Source organism: Mesoplodon mirus, assembly GCF_964341445.2.
Source record: "Mesoplodon mirus genome assembly, contig: HAP1_SCAFFOLD_551, whole genome shotgun sequence".
In the NCBI taxonomy this organism is placed as follows: Eukaryota; Metazoa; Chordata; class Mammalia; order Artiodactyla; family Ziphiidae; genus Mesoplodon; species Mesoplodon mirus.
Genome location: NW_028295459.1, coordinates 91,769 through 116,395, shown reverse-complemented (window position 1 = coordinate 116,395; position 24,627 = coordinate 91,769). Strand labels below are relative to the sequence as shown.

The 24,627-nt window shown below is 50.4% G+C and overlaps 3 protein-coding genes across 3 annotated transcripts; all 3 read right to left on the bottom strand.

The window, feature by feature from the left end:
* Positions 1–10,718: 10,718 nt before the first annotated feature.
* LOC309797476 (uncharacterized protein C2orf78-like) lies at positions 10,719–14,486 on the bottom strand (the record flags this gene model as incomplete). The annotated part of the gene is made up of 2 exons (XM_082645997.1): positions 10,719–12,613; positions 13,733–14,486. Coding segments are annotated over 2 exons (2,649 nt in total), but the record flags the coding sequence as incomplete, so codon positions are not given.
* A 6,347-nt stretch (positions 14,487–20,833) lies between these two features.
* LOC309797475 (uncharacterized protein C2orf78-like) lies at positions 20,834–22,811 on the bottom strand (the record flags this gene model as incomplete). The annotated part of the gene is made up of 1 exon (XM_082645996.1): positions 20,834–22,811. Exon 1 carries the CDS (start codon positions 22,724–22,726, stop codon positions 20,834–20,836), a length of 1,893 nt encoding a protein of 630 aa, XP_082502122.1. The 5' UTR covers positions 22,727–22,811.
* Positions 22,812–23,764: 953 nt separating this feature from the next.
* Positions 23,765–24,601, bottom strand: LOC309797474 (uncharacterized protein C2orf78-like; the record flags this gene model as incomplete). Its single annotated transcript, XM_082645995.1, has 1 exon — positions 23,765–24,601. A coding segment is annotated over one exon (780 nt), but the record flags the coding sequence as incomplete, so codon positions are not given.
* Between the last annotated feature and the right edge of the window lie 26 nt (positions 24,602–24,627).

Below are 24,627 nucleotides of genomic sequence, written 5' to 3'. Positions count from 1 at the left end.
CTCCCAAAACTCAGCTGGATGCTGTCATAGGTGCCCTCGGTGTAATTTGTCGATGATGTACCCCCAGAAGATGCTTGTGCGCGGCTGGGTCCCGTGGTCACCATGGGGGTAGCTCTGGTGAGCAGGGCCCCGGAGTTCAGAGCCACGCTTCCCCCATTGCTGTGTGTGGTGCTCAGGGGGCCCAGATTCCTGCTATAATGCTGAGAGCTGAAAAGATGCAGCTCAGACCTTGGACAGACACTCTGCTCTCAAAACCGAGTTGGGGGCTGGCATGTGTGCCCACGGTGGAATTTGAAGATGATGAACCCCCAGAAGATGCTTGTGCGTGGCTGCGCTTAGCTGCGGGGGGCTGGAGCAAAGGCGAAGTCTGAAGCTCTCCATTTCAAATAAAGGAGAGAGCTGTCATAGGCGGGGGTTCCTCACTGCTGCCAATTATGGGCCCCAGAGATGGGCTGGGTAGTGGCTCCAGGGCTCCCAAAATCGAGCTGGGTGCTGGCATGGGTGCCCATGGTGGAATTTGTCGATGATGAACCACCAGAAGATGCTGGTGCGGGGCTGGGTCCCGTGGTCACCATGGGGTTAGCTCTGGTGAGGAGGGCCCTGTAGGTCAGGACCCCACTTCCCCCATTGCTGTGTGAGGTGCTCAGCGGGCCCAAGTTCCTGCTGTAATGCTGAGAGCTGAAAAGATGCAGCTCAGATCTTCGGCAGCCGCTCTGCTCTCAAAACCCAGCTGGGTGCTGGCATGGGTGCCCACGGAGGAATTTGTCGATGACAAACCCCCAAAAGATGCTTGTGCGGTGCTGGGTCCCGTGGTCACCATGGGGGAGGCTCTGGTGGGGAGGGCCCTGGAGTTCAGGCCCACGCTTCCCCCATTGCTGTGTGTGGTCCTCGGGGGGCCCAGATTGCTGCTATAATGCTGAGAGCTGAAAAGATGCAGCTTAGATCTTGGGTAGCCGCTCTGCTCTCCAAACCCAGCTGGGTGCTGGCATGGTTGCCCACGGTGGAATTTGTCGATGATGAACCCCCAGAAGATGCTTGTGCACGGCTGCGCTTAGCTGGGGGAGCTGGAACAGATGAGAAGGCTGGAGCTCTCCGTTTCAAATACAGGAGAGAGCCATCAGAGGCGGGGGTTCCTCACTGCTGCCAATTATGGGCCCCAGAGATGGGCTGGGTAGTGGCTCCATGGCTCCCCAAACGCAGCTGGGTGCTGGCATGGATTCCCATGGTGGAATTTGTCAATGATGAACTCCCAGAAGATGCTGGTGTGGGGCTGGGTCCCGTGGTCACCATGGGGGTAGCTCTGGTGATGAGGGCCTGGGAGTTCAGGCCCACGCTTCTCCAATTTTTGTGTGTGGTGCTCAGGGTCCCCCTGGTTCCTGCTGTAATGCTCACAGCTGAAAAGATGCAGCTCAGATCTTGGGCAGCTGCTCTGTTCTCAAAACCCAGGTGGGTGCTGGCAAGGGTGCCCACGGTGGAATTTGTCAGTGATGAAACACCGGAAATGCTTGTGCGCGGCTGCTCCTAGCTGGGGGGCCTGGAGCAGAGGCGAAGGCTGGAGCTCTCCGTTTTTAATACAGGAGAGAGTTGTCATAGGCAGGGCTTCCTCTCTGCTGCCAATCAGGGTACCCACAGATGGGCTTGGTACTGGCTCCAGGGCTCCAAAAATCCAACTGTGTGCTAGCATGGTGCCCACGGAGGAATTTGACGATGATGACCCCCCAGAAGTTGGTTGTGCGGGGCTGGGTCCCGTGGTCACCATGGGCGTAGCTCTGGTGAGGTGGGACCTTGAGTTCAGGCCCTCACTTCCCCCACTGCTGTGTGTGGTTCTCATTGGCCCCCGGATTCCTGATGTATTGCTCAGAGCTGAAAAGAGGCAGCTCAGTTATTGTGCAGACGCTCTGCTCTCCAAACCCAGCTGGGTGCTGGCATGGTTGCCCACGGTGGAATTTGTCGATGATGAACCCCCAGGAGATGCTTGTGCACGGCTGCGCTTAGCTGGGGGAGCTGGAACAGATGAGAAGGCTTGAGCTCTCCGTTTCAAATACAGGAGAGAGCTGTCATAGGCGGGGGTTCCTAACTGCTGCCAATCAGGGGCCCCAGTGATGGGCTGGGTAGTGGCTCCATCGTTCCCAAAATCCAGCTGGGTGCTGGCATGGGTGCCCATGGTGGAATTTGTCGATGATGAACACCCAGAAGATGCTTGTGCGGGGCTGGGGCCCGTGGTCACCATGGGGTTAGCTCTGGTGAGGAGGGCCCTGTAGGTCAGGACCCCACTTACCCCATTGCTGTGTGTGGTGCTCGGGGGGCCCTAGTGCCTGCTGTAATTCTGAGAGCTGAAAAGATGCAGCTCAGATCTTGAGCAGCCGCTCTGATCCCCAAACCCAGCTGGGTGCTGGCATGGGTGCCCATGGTGGAATTTGTCGATGACGAACACCCAGAAGATGCTTGTGCGGTGCTGGGTCCCGTGGTCACCATGGGCGATGCTTTGGTGAGGAGGGCCCTGGAGTTCAGGCCCACGCTTCCCCCATTGCTGTGTGTGGTGCTCGGGGGGCCCAGATTGCTGCTATAATGCTGAGAGCTGAAAAGATGCAGCTTAGATCTTGGGTAGCCGCTCTGCTCTCCAAACCCAGCTGGGTGCTGGCATGGGTGCCCACGGTGGAATTTGTCGATGATGAACCCACAGAAGATGCTTGTGTGTGGCTGGGTCCCGTGGTCACGATGGGCGTAGCTCTGGTGAGGTGGGACCTGGAGTTCAGGCACACGCTTCCCCCATTCCTGTCTGTGGTGCTCTGGGGACCCCCTGGTTCCTGCTGTAATGGTCACAGCTGAAAAGAGGCAGCTCAGATCTTGGGCAGCCGCTCTGCTCCCCAAACCCAGCTGGGTGCTGGCATGGGTGCCCACTGTGTAATTTGAAGATAATGAACCCCCAGGAGATGCTTGTGCGCGGCTGCACTTAGCTGGGGGGGCTGGAGCATACACCAAGGCTGGAGCTCTCCATTTCAAATACAGGAGTGAGCTTTCATAGGCGGGCGTCCCTCGCAGCTGCCACTCAGGGGCCCAGTGATTGGCTGGGTAATGGCTCCAGGGCTCCCAAAACTCAGCTGGATGCTGTCATAGGTGCCCTCGGTGTAATTTGTCGATGATGTACCCCCAGAAGATGCTTGTGCGCGGCTGGGTCCCGTGGTCACCATGGGGGTAGCTCTGGTGAGCAGGGCCCCGGAGTTCAGAGCCACGCTTCCCCCATTGCTGTGTGTGGTGCTCAGGGGGCCCAGATTCCTGCTATAATGCTGAGAGCTGAAAAGATGCAGCTCAGACCTTGGACAGACACTCTGCTCTCAAAACCGAGTTGGGTGCTGGCATGTGTGCCCACGGTGGAATTTGAAGATGATGAACCCCCAGAAGATGCTTGTGCGTGGCTGCGCTTAGCTGCGGGGGGCTGGAGCAAAGGCGAAGTCTGAAGCTCTCCATTTCAAATAAAGGAGAGAGCTGTCATAGGCGGGGGTTCCTCACTGCTGCCAATTATGGGCCCCAGAGATGGGCTGGGTAGTGGCTCCAGGGCTCCCAAAATCGAGCTGGGTGCTGGCATGGGTGCCCATGGTGGAATTTGTCGATGATGAACCACCAGAAGATGCTGGTGCGGGGCTGGGTCCCGTGGTCACCATGGGGTTAGCTCTGGTGAGGAGGGCCCTGTAGGTCAGGACCCCACTTCCCCCATTGCTGTGTGAGGTGCTCAGCGGGCCCAAGTTCCTGCTGTAATGCTGAGAGCTGAAAAGATGCAGCTCAGATCTTCGGCAGCCGCTCTGCTCTCAAAACCCAGCTGGGTGCTGGCATGGGTGCCCACGGAGGAATTTGTCGATGACAAACCCCCAAAAGATGCTTGTGCGGTGCTGGGTCCCGTGGTCACCATGGGGGAGGCTCTGGTGGGGAGGGCCCTGGAGTTCAGGCCCACGCTTCCCCCATTGCTGTGTGTGGTCCTCGGGGGGCCCAGATTGCTGCTATAATGCTGAGAGCTGAAAAGATGCAGCTTAGATCTTGGGTAGCCGCTCTGCTCTCCAAACCCAGCTGGGTGCTGGCATGGTTGCCCACGGTGGAATTTGTCGATGATGAACCCCCAGAAGATGCTTGTGCACGGCTGCGCTTAGCTGGGGGAGCTGGAACAGATGAGAAGGCTGGAGCTCTCCGTTTCAAATACAGGAGAGAGCCATCAGAGGCGGGGGTTCCTCACTGCTGCCAATTATGGGCCCCAGAGATGGGCTGGGTAGTGGCTCCATGGCTCCCCAAACGCAGCTGGGTGCTGGCATGGATTCCCATGGTGGAATTTGTCAATGATGAACTCCCAGAAGATGCTGGTGTGGGGCTGGGTCCCGTGGTCACCATGGGGGTAGCTCTGGTGATGAGGGCCTGGGAGTTCAGGCCCACGCTTCTCCAATTTTTGTGTGTGGTGCTCAGGGTCCCCCTGGTTCCTGCTGTAATGCTCACAGCTGAAAAGATGCAGCTCAGATCTTGGGCAGCTGCTCTGTTCTCAAAACCCAGGTGGGTGCTGGCAAGGGTGCCCACGGTGGAATTTGTCAGTGATGAAACACCGGAAATGCTTGTGCGCGGCTGCTCCTAGCTGGGGGGCCTGGAGCAGAGGCGAAGGCTGGAGCTCTCCGTTTTTAATACGGGAGAGAGTTGTCATAGGCAGGGCTTCCTCTCTGCTGCCAATCAGGGTACCCACAGATGGGCTTGGTACTGGCTCCAGGGCTCCAAAAATCCAACTGTGTGCTAGCATGGTGCCCACGGAGGAATTTGACGATGATGACCCCCCAGAAGTTGGTTGTGCGGGGCTGGGTCCCGTGGTCACCATGGGCGTAGCTCTGGTGAGGTGGGACCTTGAGTTCAGGCCCTCACTTCCCCCACTGCTGTGTGTGGTTCTCATTGGCCCCCGGATTCCTGATGTATTGCTCAGAGCTGAAAAGAGGCAGCTCAGTTATTGTGCAGACGCTCTGCTCTCCAAACCCAGCTGGGTGCTGGCATGGTTGCCCACGGTGGAATTTGTCGATGATGAACCCCCAGGAGATGCTTGTGCACGGCTGCGCTTAGCTGGGGGAGCTGGAACAGATGAGAAGGCTGGAGCTCTCCGTTTCAAATACAGGAGAGAGCTGTCATAGGCGGGGGTTCCTAACTGCTGCCAATCAGGGGCCCCAGTGATGGGCTGGGTAGTGGCTCCATCGTTCCCAAAATCCAGCTGGGTGCTGGCATGGGTGCCCATGGTGGAATTTGTCGATGATGAACACCCAGAAGATGCTTGTGCGGGGCTGGGGCCCGTGGTCACCATGGGGGTAGCTCTGGTGAGGAGAGCCCTAGAGTTCAGGGCCACGCTTCCCCCATTGCTATGTGGGGTGCTCGGGGGGCCCAGGTTCCTGCTCTAATGCTGAGAGCTGAAAAGATGCAGCTCAGATCTTCGACAGCCGCTGTGTTCTCAATACACAGCTGGGTGCTGGCATGTGTGCCGACGGTGGAATTTGAAGATGATGAACCCCTAGAAGATGCTTGTGCGTGGCTGCACGTAGCTGCGGGGGCTGGAGCAGATGCAAAGCCTGAAGCTCTCCGTTTCAAATACAGGCGAGAGCTGTCATAGGCGGGGGTTCTTCGCTGCTGCCAGTCATCCGCCCCAGAGATGGGCTGGGTAGTGTCTCCAGGGCTCCCAAAACCCAGCTGTGTGCCTACAGTGGAATTTGTCGATGATGAACCCCAGAAGATGCTTGTGCAGGTCTGGGTCCCGTGGTCACCATGCAGGTAGCTGTGGTGAGGAGGGCCCCGGAGTTCAGGCCCACCCTTCCCCCATTGCTGTGTGAGGTGATCGGGGGCCCCCTGGTTCCTGCTGTAATGCTCAGAGTTGAAAAGTTGAAGCTCAGACCTTGGCCAGCCGCTCTATTCTCAAAACCCAGCTGGGTGCTGCCATGTGTGCCCACGGTGGAATTTCTCGATGATGAACCCGCAGAAGATGCTTGTGCGTGGCTGCGCTTAGCTGGTGGAGCTGGAGCAGAGGCGATGGCTGGAGCTCTCCGTTTCAAATACAGGGGAGAGCTGTCATAGGCGGGGGTTCCTCACTGCTGCCAATCAGGGGCCACAGAGATGGCCTGCGTATTGGCTCCAGGGCTCCCTAAACACAGCTGAGTGCTGCTGGCATATGTGCCCAAGGTGTAATTTCTCGATTATGTACCCCCAGAAGATGCTTGTGCGTGGCTGCGATTAGCTGGGGGGGCTGGAGCAGGGACGAAGGCTGGAGTTCTCCGTTTCAAATACAGGAGAGAGCTGTCAGAGGCGGGGGTTCCTCGCTGCTGGGAGACGGGTGAGGGTCTGGAACTTACAGTCCACGTAATGGGCAGGATTGGGGGGAGCGGGGCAATAGGGCTGGTGACAGGAGGGAGGCTCTGTGGGGTGAAGATAGGAGAGTACACACACACGGGTGTGCTGGACTCCATTCGGGAGGTGCTGGGAGCCGCAGGATAGGCAGGTCTGGCGTCCACCGCAGCTGTGACGGATGCCTCGGGCTGTAAAGGGGTTCCTCCTGACCCCTTCCTAGGAGGTCCCGAGATGAAGCAGGGAAGGGAAGCCGCAGCAGCGGCAGGAGCCGGCCAGCCAGGAGCCAGGCTTCGGAGGATGCGCCGGAGCGCTGCTTCCTTGCTTCCTTCTCCGAGTCTAGGTCTTGGGCGGAGACCCGGAAACCCAGCTGAGGGGGAGAGGGCAGCCTCAGAGTCTCCCCTCGCCTGTGCGCCAGTAGAGGAAACCTGCGTTTTGAGGGCCTGGGACTGTCAGATGTGGGGGAGCAGTTCCTCCAGGGCTGTTTCTGCCCTCTTGTTGCCTCTGCAACCTTGTCAGGCTGGCTTTTCCTCTGGGAAACGACCGGAGCTGCAGAGGGCGACAGAGAACCCTCCTCGCTCCCTTTCTTTGAGGACTTCTGGGGCAGCCCTTGCGGTATGGCGGGACCCCTCCTTCTCTTCACGGGCGGGAAACCTCGGGTGGAGCTATATGAGCTCGTGATGGCATTTCTTTGGGGGCAGGAGCTCATACAAGAGGTGTGGAGTGTCCTGTTGGAACTGTCTTCTGCCCTCTTGGCGTGGAGGTGTCTCTGCAGAGGTCCAGGTCTGGGCACGAAGAAAGAGACCCCCAGGGGCTTAAATGCAGGTCGTGCATCACTGGTGCCATCGGGGCTGCTTCTCTGGCCGTCGTTCCCCTCTATGACTGTGGGGTCTTCCTCCTGTTGGCCATCCCTTTCCCGCTCTCTCCCAGGGCCCTCAACACCGTCTGCTCTGTGCTGCAGGTCGGGACACAGCTGGGTGTCATGCGCGGCACTGACTGGCCGCGCGCCAAACTGACGGTGACTATGTCCACTGCGGACACTGAGCTGCGGGACATCATAGAGGTGAGAGCACCCATCACCGACTTCTTCTGATTGCCTTGCCTGCAGATTAAGAAAAGGACCCCCAGAAAGGAGCGCAGGGCCTGCGAGATGGTAGAATGGGGTCTCAGAGACTCTGTGGCAAAGTGCAGATGCAGAGTCACTGGAAACTTGTGGGCTGGCCTGTGAGTGGATAGCCGGCCATAGACAGCTGGGTGACCCGGGCCGGCCACGGGAAGTCGGTGGGCGAAGGAGCTGGCTGGGGGCAGCCGAGCCCTCCTGGCAGGTGCTGGTCCCCCAGTGCCGGGGTCGGGTGTGAGGGGTAGGGCCTAACTAAGTAAATGCCCATAGAGAACTTGGGTGAGATCGGTCCATGGATAGAGAGCTGGGCTCCGAGCACTCTCCTTCAGCTGCCAACTCGGCCAAAGGAGAAGTGCACACTGTTTGGGCTGTTGCTGGTATTTATAGCTGTGCAACCTGTGAGCGAACAATGGGCACAAACGCGTGTCCCCTGCACCGGCAGGTGGACTCTCAACCACTGTGCCACCAGGGAAGACCTTGACATAATTCTTTTGAATTTGGATAGTGCTGATGGTTGCACAGCACTGTGAATGTATCTAATGTAACTGAATTGTATAATTGAAAATGGTTGAAATACTAAATTTGGTTTTATGTATATTTTACCATAATAAAAAATCAGATGAACGAACAGCATAAACCAGAATTAGGTAAGATGATAGAACTCAGGACAGAATTCAAAATAAAAGAAAAAAAGTTCAGAAAAGCTGACTAAATTTAAAATAATACAAGAGTGGGGACTTCCCTGGTTGAGGAACTGAGATCCCACATGCCGCAGGGCAGCCAAGCCTGCACGCTGCAACTACTGAGCCTATGTGCTGTGGAGCCCATGCGCCACAACTAAAGAGCCCACGAGCTGCAAGAAAGAGCCCACGCACTTCAAAGAAGAGACCACGTGCGGCAACAAATACCCGACACTGCCAAACAGAAATAAATTAAATAAAATCATACGAGTGAATGAACATAATGGATAATGCCTTAAGAGAAACAAACAAGAAAAGGAAACAGTTTTTTAAATCAAAAAAAAGATAAAAAGTTTAGAGAAATGGCAAACATAAAAGATAGGCAAAAAAGAGTCAGGACAGCTCTGAAAAGAGTAACATAAGTACGTATAAGAATCTATTATACCATAAAAGTGACATTTCAAATCAGTGGGACAGATTAGACAATAAATTGTGATACATACATGTTGAGGTATAAGTAATTCTCTGGAAGATTCCACGGCACGGCAAAAGCAGATGTCTCTGAGGAGGGAAATGTGTGGCTGGGGAACGTGGGGAAAAGGGTGACTTTTCTTTGAATACCCTTGTGTACCTTTTCTAATGTTCTGTCATGTGAATTTATTACCTCTGAAGTTCACCTGAGTTCAAACCCCAGTTCCCCCAATTACTAGCTCTTAATCTTGGGCAAACTCTTCACACTCTCCAAGCCTCTTTATCTGTGAAATAAGGTCAGTAACTTAGCCTGGTGCTGCCTGGCACAGAATACACTGTCAATAAATGGAGATTATTAGTGTAAAAAACCGAAATGCCCATCGATGGATGAATGGATATTTTAAATGTGGTGTATGTGTGAAATATTACACAGTCATAAAAAGGAATGAAGTACTGACACGCGCTACGACACGGACGAACTTGAAAACATTATGCTAAGTGAAAGAAGCCCCACACAGTGGTCACATGTGTATTATTTCATGAAATGTCCAGAAAAGGCAAAACCATAGCGACAGAAAGGCAATGTGTGGTTGCAGGGACTGAAGGAGGAGGGGATGAAGAGGGCCTGCTGATGGTTATGGGGGCTTCTTTTTGGGGTGATGAAAACGTGATGGGATAGATGATGGTGATGGTTGCATAGGCTTGAGAATGTACGAAATGACACTGAATCTGCGGTCTCAGGTGGTGAATTTTATGGCATGTGAATGACATCTCAAAAAAATAATTTTGAAAATGAAAATTGCCAGTTTTCCCATTTTCACTATCCACTATCCACTGCCTCCATCTCTCCCTTCTCCCCACGTCATTCCTTTTGACGCCCACCCCTGCCACTCTCTCCCAACCTCACTCATTCGAGCTGCCCCACGAGGCCTCCCAGGGAGCCCCTGAACCGCTGGGCGCCTGCGTCCTGTGGCTGTTGGAGCGGCTGCCCAGTGCGCGTGCCCCCACCGCTCTCACCCGTGAGAGTGGACGCTTCCGTCGGAATTTTCTCGTGCGTTTCAGTTGATGGTGATGTTTACAGAAGGTGGCACACCCCCTGGTCAATGGAGGAAGCCCCTCAAGTTAATACTTAGGCCTGTCCAGAAGTTTGATGTCGTCCAGCAGTAACCTCAGCATGCTGTGCTCTGAAAGCCAGGTTGGACGCCTGCAGGCACTTGCAAATACTGAGGACTTCAGAGGCATTTGGGCCTCAAAGTGAGGCCTTGTACCTCCACATGCGATGTGACCTCAGCCCTTTGCTGCACGTCTCTAAGTGAAGTGGCACAGGAATACTGGCCTTGCCTGTCGTTGCCAGGATTAACTGAATAGTGCATTAGCTGCCCTGGTGCTTAGGTGTTGAGTACATGGTGATTTACATACCAGGCCCTATCCCCTAGGATAACTCTGAGCCCTAGCCACCTCTCTGGTAGATTTCCCTATACCCCCACTATAATCACACCTGCATAAGGCAACTCAAACCTTTCAGAGATGTGTCCTGAACCTCTTGTTTTCTTAAATACCTGTGTGGTGGTTGTGAGACTTAAGGCCAACCTCCCCAAGAGACTTTTTCTATTTCTCCTAGTAAACCTAGACTCACCTTCCGTCATCTTCAACTCTACTCACATTTTGTTCTTTCAGCCCTGACCTCTGACCCTGCTCTTTACTTCTGCCATTTCCTCCTCACTCCTGCTTCCTTTCATAAATCCATAAATCTCTTCTGGCCTTCCTAGCCCTGGGCCACGTTCCTTCCTCTTTCCTCAGTTTTTACCCCTTTCCTCCCCTTTCCTTCATCCAACTTTCAGTGCTTCCTTTCTCATGCAGACTTTGATTCCAACCCCATCAAAAACAAAACAAAACACAAAAACTTAAAGCACGCCACAGTTAGCAGCATCTCAAAATTCAAAAGGTTTATTACTCGTCTATTAATTCGATGACATTCATTTATTCAGTTTTATTGTTTTAATAAATATACAGAAATAAAAACAGAAATATATAATTAGAGAATAAATAGAGGAATTTATACCTGGTGCCCAAGGTGGCACCAACAATCCTAGCAGCTCTTACTATAAATATCCGTAGTAGTCAGCGATTTCCATTTCCTTTTGCCTCTCAATGAAAACTTGCAGTTTCCCCAAAGAGGTGTATTTGGCAGCACTCTCACGTTCTTGTTGAGCCCGCCTCTTCATGGCCTCCCGCTCTGGTCTCTGCTCTTGTTCGATGGGCTTTGACATGACTGGCTCAGAAACGTTGGGTTCCCTCCATGGTCTTCGTTGCTTGCTGAAGTCTTGGAGTAGAAATGGGGTTTGGAGCTTGGGTGGGGACCGGCACTTAGTCAGAGCAGGGGGAATAGGCCCCCGCTGGAGAAAAGTGAAAGATGAAGTCTTGTAGGGTGCAGGCCTAGGAGCAGCAGACTGAGGGACACTAGGATGGATATGGGCGGTCCAACCCGGTTGGGTTGGGTTGGTCACAGTTGGCTGAGCTGGTTTGGCAGGACCTGGCAAAGAGGCAGGAGCTGGCTGGGATGAACTGGCTGCAGCAGGTTGAGCTGAGTTAGAAGAAGCAGGCTGGGCACGGTCCGCCACAGCAGGCCGATGTGAGGCCAGAGACTGTGGCCTCCGAGGAGCAGGTCGAGCTTGAGGCTTGTCCCAGGCAGAAAACTTGACCTTCTTAGGTGGAGGCAGCTCATACTGGGATGGAGATGGACACTGTTTTTCAGCACTGCTGTCTTCTTTCTGGGCTTTGACTTGAGTTTTCTCAGGACTCTTACCCTCACGTGGGGTACGCCGCCATGGCTGGATAGCTGGGGGTGGCTGGGGGTCTTTAGGGTTGCTTGAATTTCCCAAGACCCGACAGGAAGAGAGCCCAGTTCTCTTATCATTCTTCTTCCCCAGTGCATGAAAAACCTTCACAGACTCCAGCATGCGCATGCCTAGGGAGGTTCGAGGCTTTTTAATGCTCTCATGGATAAGCTCAGTTTGGTGTTCCTTTCGCTTCGTCTTGGGAATTGTTGGCTTCTCTTCTGCCTTGACTTTGTTCCCTGACTGCTTCTTCTCTTCAGCCTTCTTTCTTCCTCTGGTCCTTGTGGTCTTTTCCTGCCCGTGGCTCTTAGTTTTGCTGATCTTTCTGGATGCAGCTTCCTGAGGGTTGCCTTTAGAATGCTTGGCCGTGTTCACAGGAGCCCTGCCACTGACTGCAGCATTGCATAGAACCACTTCTCCCCCTAACAGGCACTGTGGATTCTTTGGCTGGATTTTGGCCTTGGGAGCACCACTGATAGGCTCAGAGGCTTTATGTTTGTTCTTCCTGGGTTGATCAGAGGGATCCTTTATGACACTTGGCTTTTCCTGCACCTGATTCACTTTAATGACCCTGGTGTCTTTGGCTTTGATCACGTTGGGACCTTTGGATTGATGAAGATCTTTCAATGAATTAAAGAGCTGGGGAAGGTGACTATGCTCCGCCAGTGTAGTAGTGTCTGCAAAACCACTGCTAGATTCCATCCCATTTTCAAGTGTCCCTAGGTCCTCAAGACTCAGGCTGTCCTTTCCCAGATGAGCATTTTCAGAACCAGGCTGCTCCTCTTGGCTGACGGGGTCAGTGCAGCCCGGGAGCTGGTGAATATCAGGGATTTCTGAAGGGAGTAGTGGAAGCTCTTGGTTTTCTCTTGGGATCTGGTAGGCATCCAGAGGCTTTGAAAGCTTGGTTGTACTAGCCTCCAAGTTCTTACTCTCTATTTGTCCCTGCCTTGGAGCTGGAGGCAGGGCCAGGAGACTACTGGCACTCTGGACTGGAGCTGTCCCTGAAATGTCCCCAAGTTCGGGTGGTGGATTTCTCTCAAGTATCTGAATACTTCTGCTCCTGCAGGACTCGGGGAGTTCTTGAGTTTGTGTCACACAAAATGTCTGGATTGGAGGTTGCCATCCCAGGGAAGTTTTCATCACCAGGGAAGTCTCCATCCCTACAAAGGAGTCAAGGTAGAAGTCAGTCCCTCGTAAGTGAGATGCTCCCCCTAAACACCAACACAGCAATCATGTACCTTTCAAGGTATATGATCGCTGTGTTGGTGTATAGGGGCAAGATGGGCAAGGCATTTCTACTAACTCTTCTTAAGGACCATGGACAGTGTTCTATGCTACGAGATAAGTGGTGACTGTTGTAATTCTTACTGGTGATCATTTCCTGTCACTGATTCTTGGTTTTCTTTGTATTTCACAGGATTGTTATAAGTCAATTAAAAAATGAGTCTTATTTTTCAAAAATGAAATGTTTTACAAAGCCTAGCATTCTCATATAGAGTCCGTTCAATTCTCCCCACGTTCCTGAGAGGCTAAGAACACTTCACACCATGAACTAGGAGAGGGAGTAGAGCCCTTCCTGATGAAATAGATAAACAAAGACAGAGTCTTAGCCTGCTTGCTCTGGACAGGATCTCGGACCCTAAGGTCTTAAATCCTGGTATATATTAAGGAAGTGAGGACAGTTAAACTGGCACTATCATAACAAGAGTTCTGAAACACCTTCCAAAGAGACTCTAGCAGTAGATTAGGGAAGGGAGAGATACAGTGTGGTAGTACAGGGGGAATGATCGGCTACAGCGGTGAAAAATGTGGTACCTATTGGTATGCTCTTGGGGTTCTTGTACATGTAGCATAGATGACCTTTACAGTGTCCCTCCCACCTTCCCACCTGCAGTAGGTGTTCTTTTTTAAAAAATTTATACTCATTTATTTATGTTTTGAACTTATTTATTCTATGTATGTATTTTTTTTGGCTTCACTGGATCTTCTTAGTTGCTGGGCTACTCTTAGTTGCTCCATGGCATGTGGGATCTTCCCAGCCCAGGGCTCGAACCCGTGTCCCCTGCATTGGCAGGCGGATTCTTAACCACTGCACCACCAGGGAAGCCCTAGGTGTTCTTATGTAGAGTCTAAATACAGACAGCCCTGAGCAAAGGTAGTGGTTATTAAAGACTCAGGATCTAAATGCTACCTGTCTATACACCACTTCCCAACTGTAGAGTTGACCCCATTTTTGAATGCTGACCTCATTGTTCAACTTTCTTGCTGTTTGTACTCACCTGGAAAACTTGTTTCTGTGATGTGGTGCGCAGACACAGGGTAGTAGATTCCAGAGGTGGAAGCTGGTGGTAAGATATTGGTGGGCTGAATCTCCTTTAGTACCATTACCATTTCTGGTTGCACAGAGGCCCTACTTCCTGTGTATGACACAGAGCCATAGGACTGCAGGCAGGAGCCAAGTTCTCCATACAGTAAAGACCCCAGTGTGCCGTGGTTATAGTAAGATACCTGGCTTCCTTCCTGGTAGGGAAGTGACAGGCTATGTCCCTGATTTGGAATCTGAGATGGCGTTCCCTGAGCAAGGCTGGCAGAAAGTGATGGATATAGAGGGGCCATGGTATTGGTGTCTGCAGTTTTATCATACTGGGCTGCCATAAGCATGGAGGAAGCAGCTGTGTGCTGGTCAGTGAGTGCCAGAGTAAAGTCTCCGAGTGAAGAAGAATTCTTTTCAGTGCTTCCTGTGATGCCCCACTCAGAAACACCTGGATAGGATGCAGCTGAAGTGGAGATCTGGCTCTGGTCAGTAACTCCAGATAACATAGTTGTGCTAGAATGTTGGGGAAGGTAGGCACTACCCATGTGTGTCTGGAAAGAGGTGGCCGTAGCTGATGCCGAACTGACGGCAGGAGCAGAGACTCTGGAGAAGTTGCAGACACTTGCTGTTAGGGAAGCTGCATTGCTCACCACAGGAAGAGAGTGCTGCAGAGAATTCAGAGTTCCAAGTACAGATGGATTTTGGCAATTTTCTGTAAGAACAAGGGGGTGACGAAAAAATCAGGGAGACTGATAAATTCCCACTATGCTTGAGGAAGGTTCTTGCTATCAGGACACCTCTACTGTCAATACTTACTGAGAATCCAAAAATCAGACAGTTATGATGGTTGTAAGGACTGAGCAGTTTTACACTCTTCTGTATTAACTGCCTGTGCTCCCATCTTGGGCACAGATGGGCAGAAGACCCAAGTGGTATGGTTCAGACATTGTTCTCTAGGATGGAAGCAACCTTCTCCCTGCCCTATCTTTCCCTTCAGCCTGCACTAGTATTGACTTCTATGCTGTTTCCTAGACTGGAAGCATTTTAGAACTAGGAGGGCCTTAGAGAACTTCTATTTTCACAGTCTCACTTCATGAGGAAGGAAACGGAGGCTCAGAGAGGTCAGGTTGACTTGTTCAAGTTCTCTCATTATGTTAGTATCCTTACCAGGTTTCAGAACCTAAGTATCCTGACTTCCTTGCCAGGACGCTGCTCTGAGCATGACACTGCCAGAAAGCAGGACAAATAGAACTTATAATATAGGCATTTTCTTTGTCCGTTAGAAAACAGTATGGCTATTAATTACCCTTGTGATCTTCAGTGTCTCACTTTGCTTGTGCAGTTCCCACGCTCTTACCTAGAGTTCACATATAGCTCAGCCCAAGTGGTAAATTTAAAGAGTCATTTTTACCCTCTTCAAGCCTGGTTTCTCATCCTACCTCAAAAGGATTACCCGAAAGTGAATTTCTGACGTGCTTTTGGAAAGAAACAAGCGATCTGATTCCTTCAGATTGCTCGTCTGTAAAGTGGTTATAGCACCACCACCAATAATGATGGGGACGTCCTCCTGCTTGGCCATCCCTTTCCCGCTCTCTCCCAGGGCCCTCAACACCGTCTGCTCTGTGCTGCAGTTCGGGACACAGCTGGGCGTCGTGGGCGGCACTGGCTGCCCCCGCGCCACACTGACAGTGACTGTGTCCACTGCGGACCCTGAGCTGCGGGACATCATGGAGGTGAGAGCACCCATCACCGCCTTCTTCCGATGGCCTCGCCTGCAGGTGGAGATACGGACCCCCAGAAAGGAGCGCAGGGCCTGCGGGATGGTAGAATGGGGTCTCAGAGACTCTGTGGCAAAGCACAGATGCAGAGTCACTGGGCACTTGTGGGCTGGCCTGCGAGTGGATAGCCGGCCATAGACAGCTGGTTGACCCGGGCCGGCCACGGGAAGTCGGTGGGCGCGGGGAGCGGGCTGGGGGCAGCTGAGCCCTCCTGGCAGGTGCTGGTCCCCCAGTGCCCGGGGCAGGGCCTACCTAAGTAACTGCCCGTAGAGAACTTGGGTGAGATCGGTCCTTGGAGAGAGAGCTGGGCTCCGAGCATTCTCCTTCAGTTGCCAACACGGCCAAAAGCGAAGTGCGCACCGTTTGGGCTGTTGCCGGTATTTATAGCTCTGCAACCTGTGAGCGAACAATGGGCTTGCGTTTGCGGGACGCAATAGTTTAGGGAGGGGTGGCGCATGCGCAGAGTACACGTCACGCCCTGAGGCGCACAGGTGAGAATGCGAGCCTGGACCGTCTAGCGCTTCTGAATATCCCGGGGTCTGAGGGTTGGAGGTGTTTGCCTTGAGGGTGATGAGCTTCTTGGCAGGACAGCTGGCCCTTCTCCCCTGGCCTGGCCCCAGTGCTGTCGGGGGAACTAACTGTACTGGACGGGGTCCCTGCCCAGCCAAGTGGAGCAAGGTTGCTGGCTGTGCAGCTCCCACAGGAGGCGGCAGCTCTGGCAGCAGCGCCTCTGCGTCCTTCTGCCCTTTCCCCTGGCGGCACTGGAGGGGAGAGCCGCTAAGAGCACAAGTGCCCACACCACCAGGAGCTCGATCGTGCAGGCTTCTGTTTAAGGTTTCAGACTTTAAGAGTAATAGAAAAGCGTTGAACTTTTTTTGTTGAAGGTGAGTGTGTGGAACATCCCCAGTTGCATTTTCAACCTATCATTTTGCTACCGCGTGGAGAAGGCACTGCAGGGAGAAAGAGTGGAAGCGAGGAAACAAGTTAGGAGACTTTTGTAGAAATTGGGCATAATGGTGGCTGGGACCAGGGTATGGTGGTCATTGTGGTGGAAAGATGTGGACAGATTCTAGAGGTATGTAGGCAGTATCATTGTTAGCACTGCTGGTGGGTTGAGGATGAGGGCGAGGGAGAAATAGCCGTCAGTGATGGTGATTCCTAAGTTTCTGGCTCCTATGGTTGGTTGGATAGGGTTTTTTAGATATGATGTTCATATTTATCCTAATTTGTCTTTTGTTATTTGTTGGTTCTTGATGAATACTCTGTCCTATTAAGTCTCCTGTTTTTAGCGTACAGAGCATTTTCACCGAAACTGACTGTTGCATGTTAACAGATAACTTTTTACCATCTGCCAGTTTGGTCCTGTATTTTATTCTCTTTCATTTATTAATTAAATTGTTGTATTAATGTAAATAGTTATATTAATAGATTTTCTAAAGTTGCGTTACCCTTGAGTCCTTGGAATAACGCCTTTTGGTAGTCATGGTGTATATCATTCTTTAATAATTATCGATTAGATGTGCTGATGTTTCTTTAGGATTTTTCTACCTATATTTGTAAAGCGAAATTGTACGTTTTTTGCAAAAGCTTGATTTTCTTTCCTTTTTATTTACAAATGACTCGAATTTTGTTGTTTTGTAGTTATTTGATTGATGTAGAAGGCATGTGGCCAGATGATGCAATTGGATATAAGTATAAGGGTTGTCACTACTTTTCCGTTTTTATAAAATTTGAAGGTAGAAGTGTAGGGGAATTTCGCAAATTTTGGAAAAAGAGAAAAGTTTGTAATTCATTTTTTCTGACATAAGATAACTTTTTGCTAAAAGTTTATAAAGGAATGTATCTGGAAATGGTGAGATATAACAGCCTGAATAATTAGTCAGTGGATTTCAGCATTTTTTTCTTGTTTAAATTTATTTAATTAATTTATTTATTTTTGATATTATATGCACTGCACAACCAAGGAAGTCCCTTTTTCTTCCTTCCTTCCTTCCTTCCTTCCTTTCTTTAAAGCTCCAAGTCGTTTAAAATACATGACTTCTTACTAAAAATCTGCAGTTCATATAACCAAGGGGTTTATAACTTCTCCTCTAAAAGTTATATTCTGGGACTTCCCTGGTGGTCCAGTGGTTAAGACTCTGCGCTTCCAATACAGCAGGCATGGGTTCCATACCTAGTTGGGGAGCTATGATCCCACATGCTGCAAAGCCAAAGAAATTTTTTTTAAATGTTATATTCCTGTATGATTGAATTTAGTGGTTTAGACTTTCTTTTTCTTTCTTTCTTTTCTTTCTTTTTTTTTTTTTTTTTTTTGTGGTACACGGGCCTCTCACTGTTGTGGCCTCTCCCGTTGAAGAGCACAGGCTCCGGACACACAGGCTCAGCGGCCATGGCTCACAGGCCTAGCCCTCCACGGCATTAGGGATCCTCCCGGACCGGGACACGAACCCGTGTCCCCTGCACCGGCAGGTGGACTCTCAACCACTGTGCCACCAGGGAAGACCTTGACATAATTCTTTTGAATTTGGATAGTGCTGATGGTTGCACAGCACTGTGAATGTACCTAATGTAACTGAAATGTATAATTGAAAATGGTTGAAATACTAAATTTGGTTTTATGTATATTTTACCATAATAAAAAATCAGATGAACGAACAGCATAAACCAGAATTAGGTAAGATGATAGAACTCAGGACAGAATTCAAAATAAAAGAAAAAAAATTCAGAAAAGCTGACTAAATTTAAAATAATACAAGAGTGGGGACTTCCCTGGTTGAGGAACTGAGATCCCACATGCCGCAGGGCAGCCAAGCCTGCACGCTGCAACTACTGAGCCTATGTGCTGTGGAGCCCACGCGCCACAACTAAAGAGCCCACGAGCTGCAAGAAAGAGCCCACGCACTTCAACGAAGAGACCACGTGCTGCAACTAATACCCGACACTGCCAAACAGAAATAAATTAAATAAAATCATACGAGTGAATGAACATAATGGATAATGCCTTAAGAGAAACAAACAAGAAAAGGAAACAGTTTTTTAAATCAAAAAGAAGATAAAAAGTTTAGAGAAATGGCAAACATAAAAGATAGGCAAAAAAGAGTCAGGACAGCTCTGAAAAGAGTAACATAAGTACGTATAAGAATCTATTATACCATACAAGTGACATTTCAAATCAGTGGGACAGATTAGTCAATAAATTGTGAAACATACATGTTGAGGTATAAGTAATTCTCTGGAAGATTCCACGGCACGGCAAAAGCAGATGTCTCTGAGGAGGGAAATGTGTGGCTGGGGAATGTGGGGAAAAGGGTGTCTTTTCTTTGAGTGCCCTTGTGTACCTTTTCTAATGTTCTGTCATGTGAATTTATTACCTCTGAAGTTCACCTGAGTTCAAACCCCAGTTCCCCCAATTGCCAGCTCTTAATCTTGGGCAAACTCTTCACACTCTCCAAGCCTCTTTATCTGTGAAATAAGGTCAGTAACTTAGCCTGGTGCTGCCTGGCACAGAATACACTGTCAATAAATGGAGATTATTAGTGTAAAAAACCGAAATGCCCATCGATGGATGAATGGATATTTTAAATGTGGTGTATGTGTGAAATATTACACTGTCATAAAAAGGAATGGAGTACTGACACGTGCTACGACATGGACGAACTTGAAAACATTATGCTAAGTGAAAGAAGCCCCACACAGTGGTCACATGTGTATTATTTCATGAAATGTCCAGAAAAGGTAAAACCATAGTGATAGAAAGGAAATGTGTGGTTGCAGGGACTGAAGGAGGAGGGGATGAAGAGGGCCTGCTGATGGTTATGGGGGCTTCTTTGTGGGGTGATGAAAACGTGATGGGATAGATGATGGTGATGGTTGCATAGGCTTGAGAATGTACGAAATGACACTGAATTTGCGGTCTCAGAAGGTGAATTTTATGGCATGTGAATGACATCTCAAAAAAATAATTTTGAAAATGAAAATTGCCAGTTTTCCCATTTTCACTATCCACTATCCACTGCCTCCATCTCTCCCTTCTCCCCACGTCATTCCTTTTGACGCCCACCCCTGCCGCTCTCTCCCAACCTCACTCCCTCGAGCTGCCCCACGAGGCCTCCCAGGGAGCCCCTGAACCGCTGGGCGCCTGCGTCCTGTGGCTGTTGGAGCGGCTACCCAGTGCGCGTGCCCCCACCGCTCTCACCCGTGAGAGTGGACGCTTCCGTCGGAATTTTCTCGTGCGTTTCAGTTGATGGTGATGTTTACAGAAGGTGGCACACCCCCTGGTCAATGGAGGAAGCCCCTCAAGTTAATACTTAGGCCTGTCCAGAAGTTTGATGTCGTCCAGCAGTAACCTCAGCATGCTGTGCTCTGAAAGCCAGGTTGGACGCCTGCAGGCACTTGCAAATACTGAGGACTTCAGAGGCATTTGGGCCTCAAAGTGAGGCCTTGTACCTCCACATGCGATGTGACCTCAGCCCTTTGCTGCACGTCTCTAAGTGAAGTGGCACAGGAATACTGGCCTTGCCTGTCGTTGCCAGGATTAACTGAATAGTGCATTAGCTGCCCTGGTGCTTAGGTGTTGAGTACATGGTGATTTACATACCAGGCCCTATCCCCTAGGATAACTCTGAGCCCTAGCCACCTCTCTGGTAGATTTCCCTATACCCCCACTATAATCACACCTGCATAAGGCAACTCAAACCTTTCCGAGATGTGTCCTGAACCTCTTGTTTTCTTAAATACCTGTGTGGTGGTTGTGAGACTTAAGGCCAACCTCCCCAAGAGACTTTTTCTATTTCTCCTAGTAAACCTAGACTCACCTTCCGTCATCTTCAACTCTACTCACATTTTGTTCTTTCAGCCCTGACCTCTGACCCTGCTCTTTACTTCTGCCATTTCCTCCTCACTCCTGCTTCCTTTCATAAATCCATAAATCTCTTCTGGCCTTCCTAGCCCTGGGCCACGTTCCTTCCTCTTTCCTCAGTTTTTACCCCTTTCCTCCCCTTTCCTTCATTCTCCCATCCAACTTTCAGTGCTTCCTTTCTCATGCAGACTTTGATTCCAACCCCATCAAAAACAAAACAAAACACAAAAACTTAAAGCACGCCACAGTTAGCAGCATCTCAAAATTCAAAAGGTTTATTACTCGTCTATTAATTCGATGACATTCATTTATTCAGTTTTATTGTTTTAATAAATATACAGAAATAAAAACAGAAATATATAATTAGAGAATAAATAGAGGAATTTATACCTGGTGCCCAAGGTGGCACCAACAATCCTAGCAGCTCTTACTATAAATATCCGTAGTAGTCAGCGATTTCCATTTCCTTTTGCCTCTCAATGAAAACTTGCAGTTTCCCCAAAGAGGTGTATTTGGCGGCATTCTCACGTTCTTGTTGCGCCCGCCTCTTCATGGCCTCCCGCTCTGGTCTCTGCTCTTGTTCGATGGGCTTTGACATGACTGGCTCAGAAACGTTGGGTTCCCTCCATGGTCTTCGTTGCTTGCTGAAGTCTTGGAGTAGAAATGGGGTTTGGAGCTTGGGTGGGGACCGGCACTTAGTCAGAGCAGGGGGAATAGGCCCCCGCTGGAGAAAAGCGAAAGATGAAGTCTTGTAGGGTGCAGGCCTAGGAGCAGCAGACTGAGGGACACTAGGATGGATATGGGCGGTCCAACCCGGTTGGGTTGGGTTGGTCACAGTTGGCTGAGCTGGTTTGGCAGGACCTGGCAAAGAGGCAGGAGCTGGCTGGGATGAACTGGCTGCAGCAGGTTGAGCTGAGTTAGAAGAAGCAGGCTGGGCACGGTCCGCCACAGCAGGCCGATGTGAGGCCAGAGACTGTGGCCTCCGAGGAGCAGGTCGAGCTTGAGGCTTGTCCCAGGCAGAAAACTTGACCTTCTTAGGTGGAGGCAGCTCATACTGGGATGGAGATGGACACTGTTTTTCAGCACTGCTGTCTGGTTTCTGGGCTTTGACTTGAGTTTTCTCAGGACTCTTACCCTCACGTGGGGTACGCCGCCATGGCTGGATAGCTGGGGGTGGCTGGGGGTCTTTAGGGTTGCTTGAATTTCCCAAGACCCGACAGGAAGAGAGCCCAGTTCTCTTATCATTCTTCTTCCCCAGTGCATGAAAAACCTTCACAGACTCCAGCATGCGCATGCCTAGGGAGGTTCGAGGCTTTTTAATGCTCTCATGGATAAGCTCAGTTTGGTGTTCCTTTCGCTTCGTCTTGGGAATTGTTGGCTTCTCTTCTGCCTTGACTTTGTTCCCTGACTGCTTCTTCTCTTCAGCCTTCTTTCTTCCTCTGGTCCTTGTGGTCTTTTCCTGCCCGTGGCTCTTAGTTTTGCTGATCTTTCTGGATGCAGCTTCCTGAGGGTTGCCTTTAGAATGCTTGGCCGTGTTCACAGGAGCCCTGCCACTGACTGCAGCATTGCATAGAACCACTTCTCCCCCTAACAGGCACTGTGGATTCTTTGGCTGGATTTTGGCCTTGGGAGCACCACTGATAGGCTCAGAGGCTTTATGTTTGTTCTTCCTGGGTTGATCAGAGGGATCCTTTATGACACTTGGCTTTTCCTGCACCTGATTCACTTTAATGACCCTGGTGTCTTTGGCTTTGATCACGTTGGGACCTTTGGATTGATGAAGATCTTTCAATGAATTAAAGAGCTGGGGAAGGTGACTATGCTCCGCCAGTGTAGTAGTGTCTGCAAAACCACTGCTAGATTCCATCCCATTTTCAAGTGTCCCTAGGTCCTCAAGACTCAGGCTGTCCTTTCCCAGATGAGCATTTTCAGAACCAGGCTGCTCCTCTTGGCTGACGGGGTCAGTGCAGCCCGGGAGCTGGTGAATATCAGGGATTTCTGAAGGGAGTAGTGGAAGCTCTTGGTTTTCTCTTGGGATCTGGTAGGCATCCAGAGGCTTTGAAAGCTTGGTTGTACTAGCCTCCAAGTTCTTACTCTCTATTTGTCCCTGCCTTGGAGCTGGAGGCAGGGCCAGGAGACTACTGGCACTCTGGACTGGAGCTGTCCCTGAAATGTCCCCAAGTTCGGGTGGTGGATTTCTCTCAAGTATCTGAATACTTCTGCTCCTGCAGGACTCGGGGAGTTCTTGAGTTTGTGTCACACAAAATGTCTGGATTGGAGGTTGCCATCCCAGGGAAGTTTTCATCACCAGGGAAGTCTCCATCCCTACAAAGGAGTCAAGGTAGAAGTCAGTCCCTCGTAAGTGAGATGCTCCCCCTAAACACCAACACAGCAATCATGTACCTTTCAAGGTATATGATCGCTGTGTTGGTGTATAGGGGCAAGATGGGCAAGGCATTTCTACTAACTCTTCTTAAGGACCATGGACAGTGTTCTATGCTACGAGATAAGTGGTGACTGTTGTAATTCTTACTGGTGATCATTTCCTGTCACTGATTCTTGGTTTTCTTTGTATTTCACAGGATTGTTATAAGTCAATTAAAAAATGAGTCTTATTTTTCAAAAATGAAATGTTTTACAAAGCCTAGCATTCTCATATAGAGTCCGTTCAATTCTCCCCACGTTCCTGAGAGGCTAAGAACACTTCACACCATGAACTAGGAGAGGGAGTAGAGCCCTTCCTGATGAAATAGATAAACAAAGACAGAGTCTTAGCCTGCTTGCTCTGGACAGGATCTCGGACCCTAAGGTCTTAAATCCTGGTATATATTAAGGAAGTGAGGACAGTTAAACTGGCACTATCATAACAAGAGTTCTGAAACACCTTCCAAAGAGACTCTAGCAGTAGATTAGGGAAGGGAGAGATACAGTGTGGTAGTACAGGGGGAATGATCGGCTACAGCGGTGAAAAATGTGGTACCTATTGGTATGCTCTTGGGGTTCTTGTACATGTAGCATAGATGACCTTTACAGTGTCCCTCCCACCTTCCCACCTGCAGTAGATGTTCTTTTTTAAAAAATTTATACTCATTTATTTATGTTTTGAACTTATTTATTCTGTGTATGTATTTTTTTTGGCTTCACTGGATCTTCTTAGTTGCTGGGCGACTCTTAGTTGCTCCATGGCATGTGGGATCTTCCCAGCCCAGGGCTCGAACCCGTGTCCCCTGCATTGGCAGGCGGATTCTTAACCACTGCACCACCAGGGAAGCCCTAGGTGTTCTTATGTAGAGTCTAAATACAGACAGCCCTGAGCAAAGGTAGTGGTTATTAAAGACTCAGGATCTAAATGCTACCTGTCTATACACCACTTCCCAGCTGTAGAGTTGACCCCATTTTTGAATGCTGACCTCATTGTTCAACTTTCTTGCTGTTTGTACTCACCTGGAAAACTTGTTTCTGTGATGTGGTGCGCAGACACAGGGTAGTAGATTCCAGAGGTGGAAGCTGGTGGTAAGATATTGGTGGGCTGAATCTCCTTTAGTACCATTACCATTTCTGGTTGCACAGAGGCCCTACTTCCTGTGTATGACACAGAGCCATAGGACTGCAGGCAGGAGCCAAGTTCTCCATACAGTAAAGACCCCAGTGTGCCGTGGTTATAGTAAGATACCTGGCTTCCTTCCTGGTAGGGAAGTGACAGGCTATGTCCCTGATTTGGAATCTGAGATGGCGTTCCCTGAGCAAGGCTGGCAGAAAGTGATGGATATAGAGGGGCCATGGTATTGGTGTCTGCAGTTTTATCATACTGGGCTGCCATAAGCATGGAGGAAGCAGCTGTGTGCTGGTCAGTGAGTGCCAGAGTAAAGTCTCCGAGTGAAGAAGAATTCTTTTCAGTGCTTCCTGTGATGCCCCACTCAGAAACACCTGGATAGGATGCAGCTGAAGTGGAGATCTGGCTCTGGTCAGTAACTCCAGATAACATAGTTGTGCTAGAATGTTGGGGAAGGTAGGCACTACCCATGTGTGTCTGGAAAGAGGTGGCCGTAGCTGATGCCGAACTGACGGCAGGAGCAGAGACTCTGGAGAAGTTGCAGACACTTGCTGTTAGGGAAGCTGCATTGCTCACCACAGGAAGAGAGTGCTGCAGAGAATTCAGAGTTCCAAGTACAGATGGATTTTGGCAATTTTCTGTAAGAACAAGGGGGTGACGAAAAAATCAGG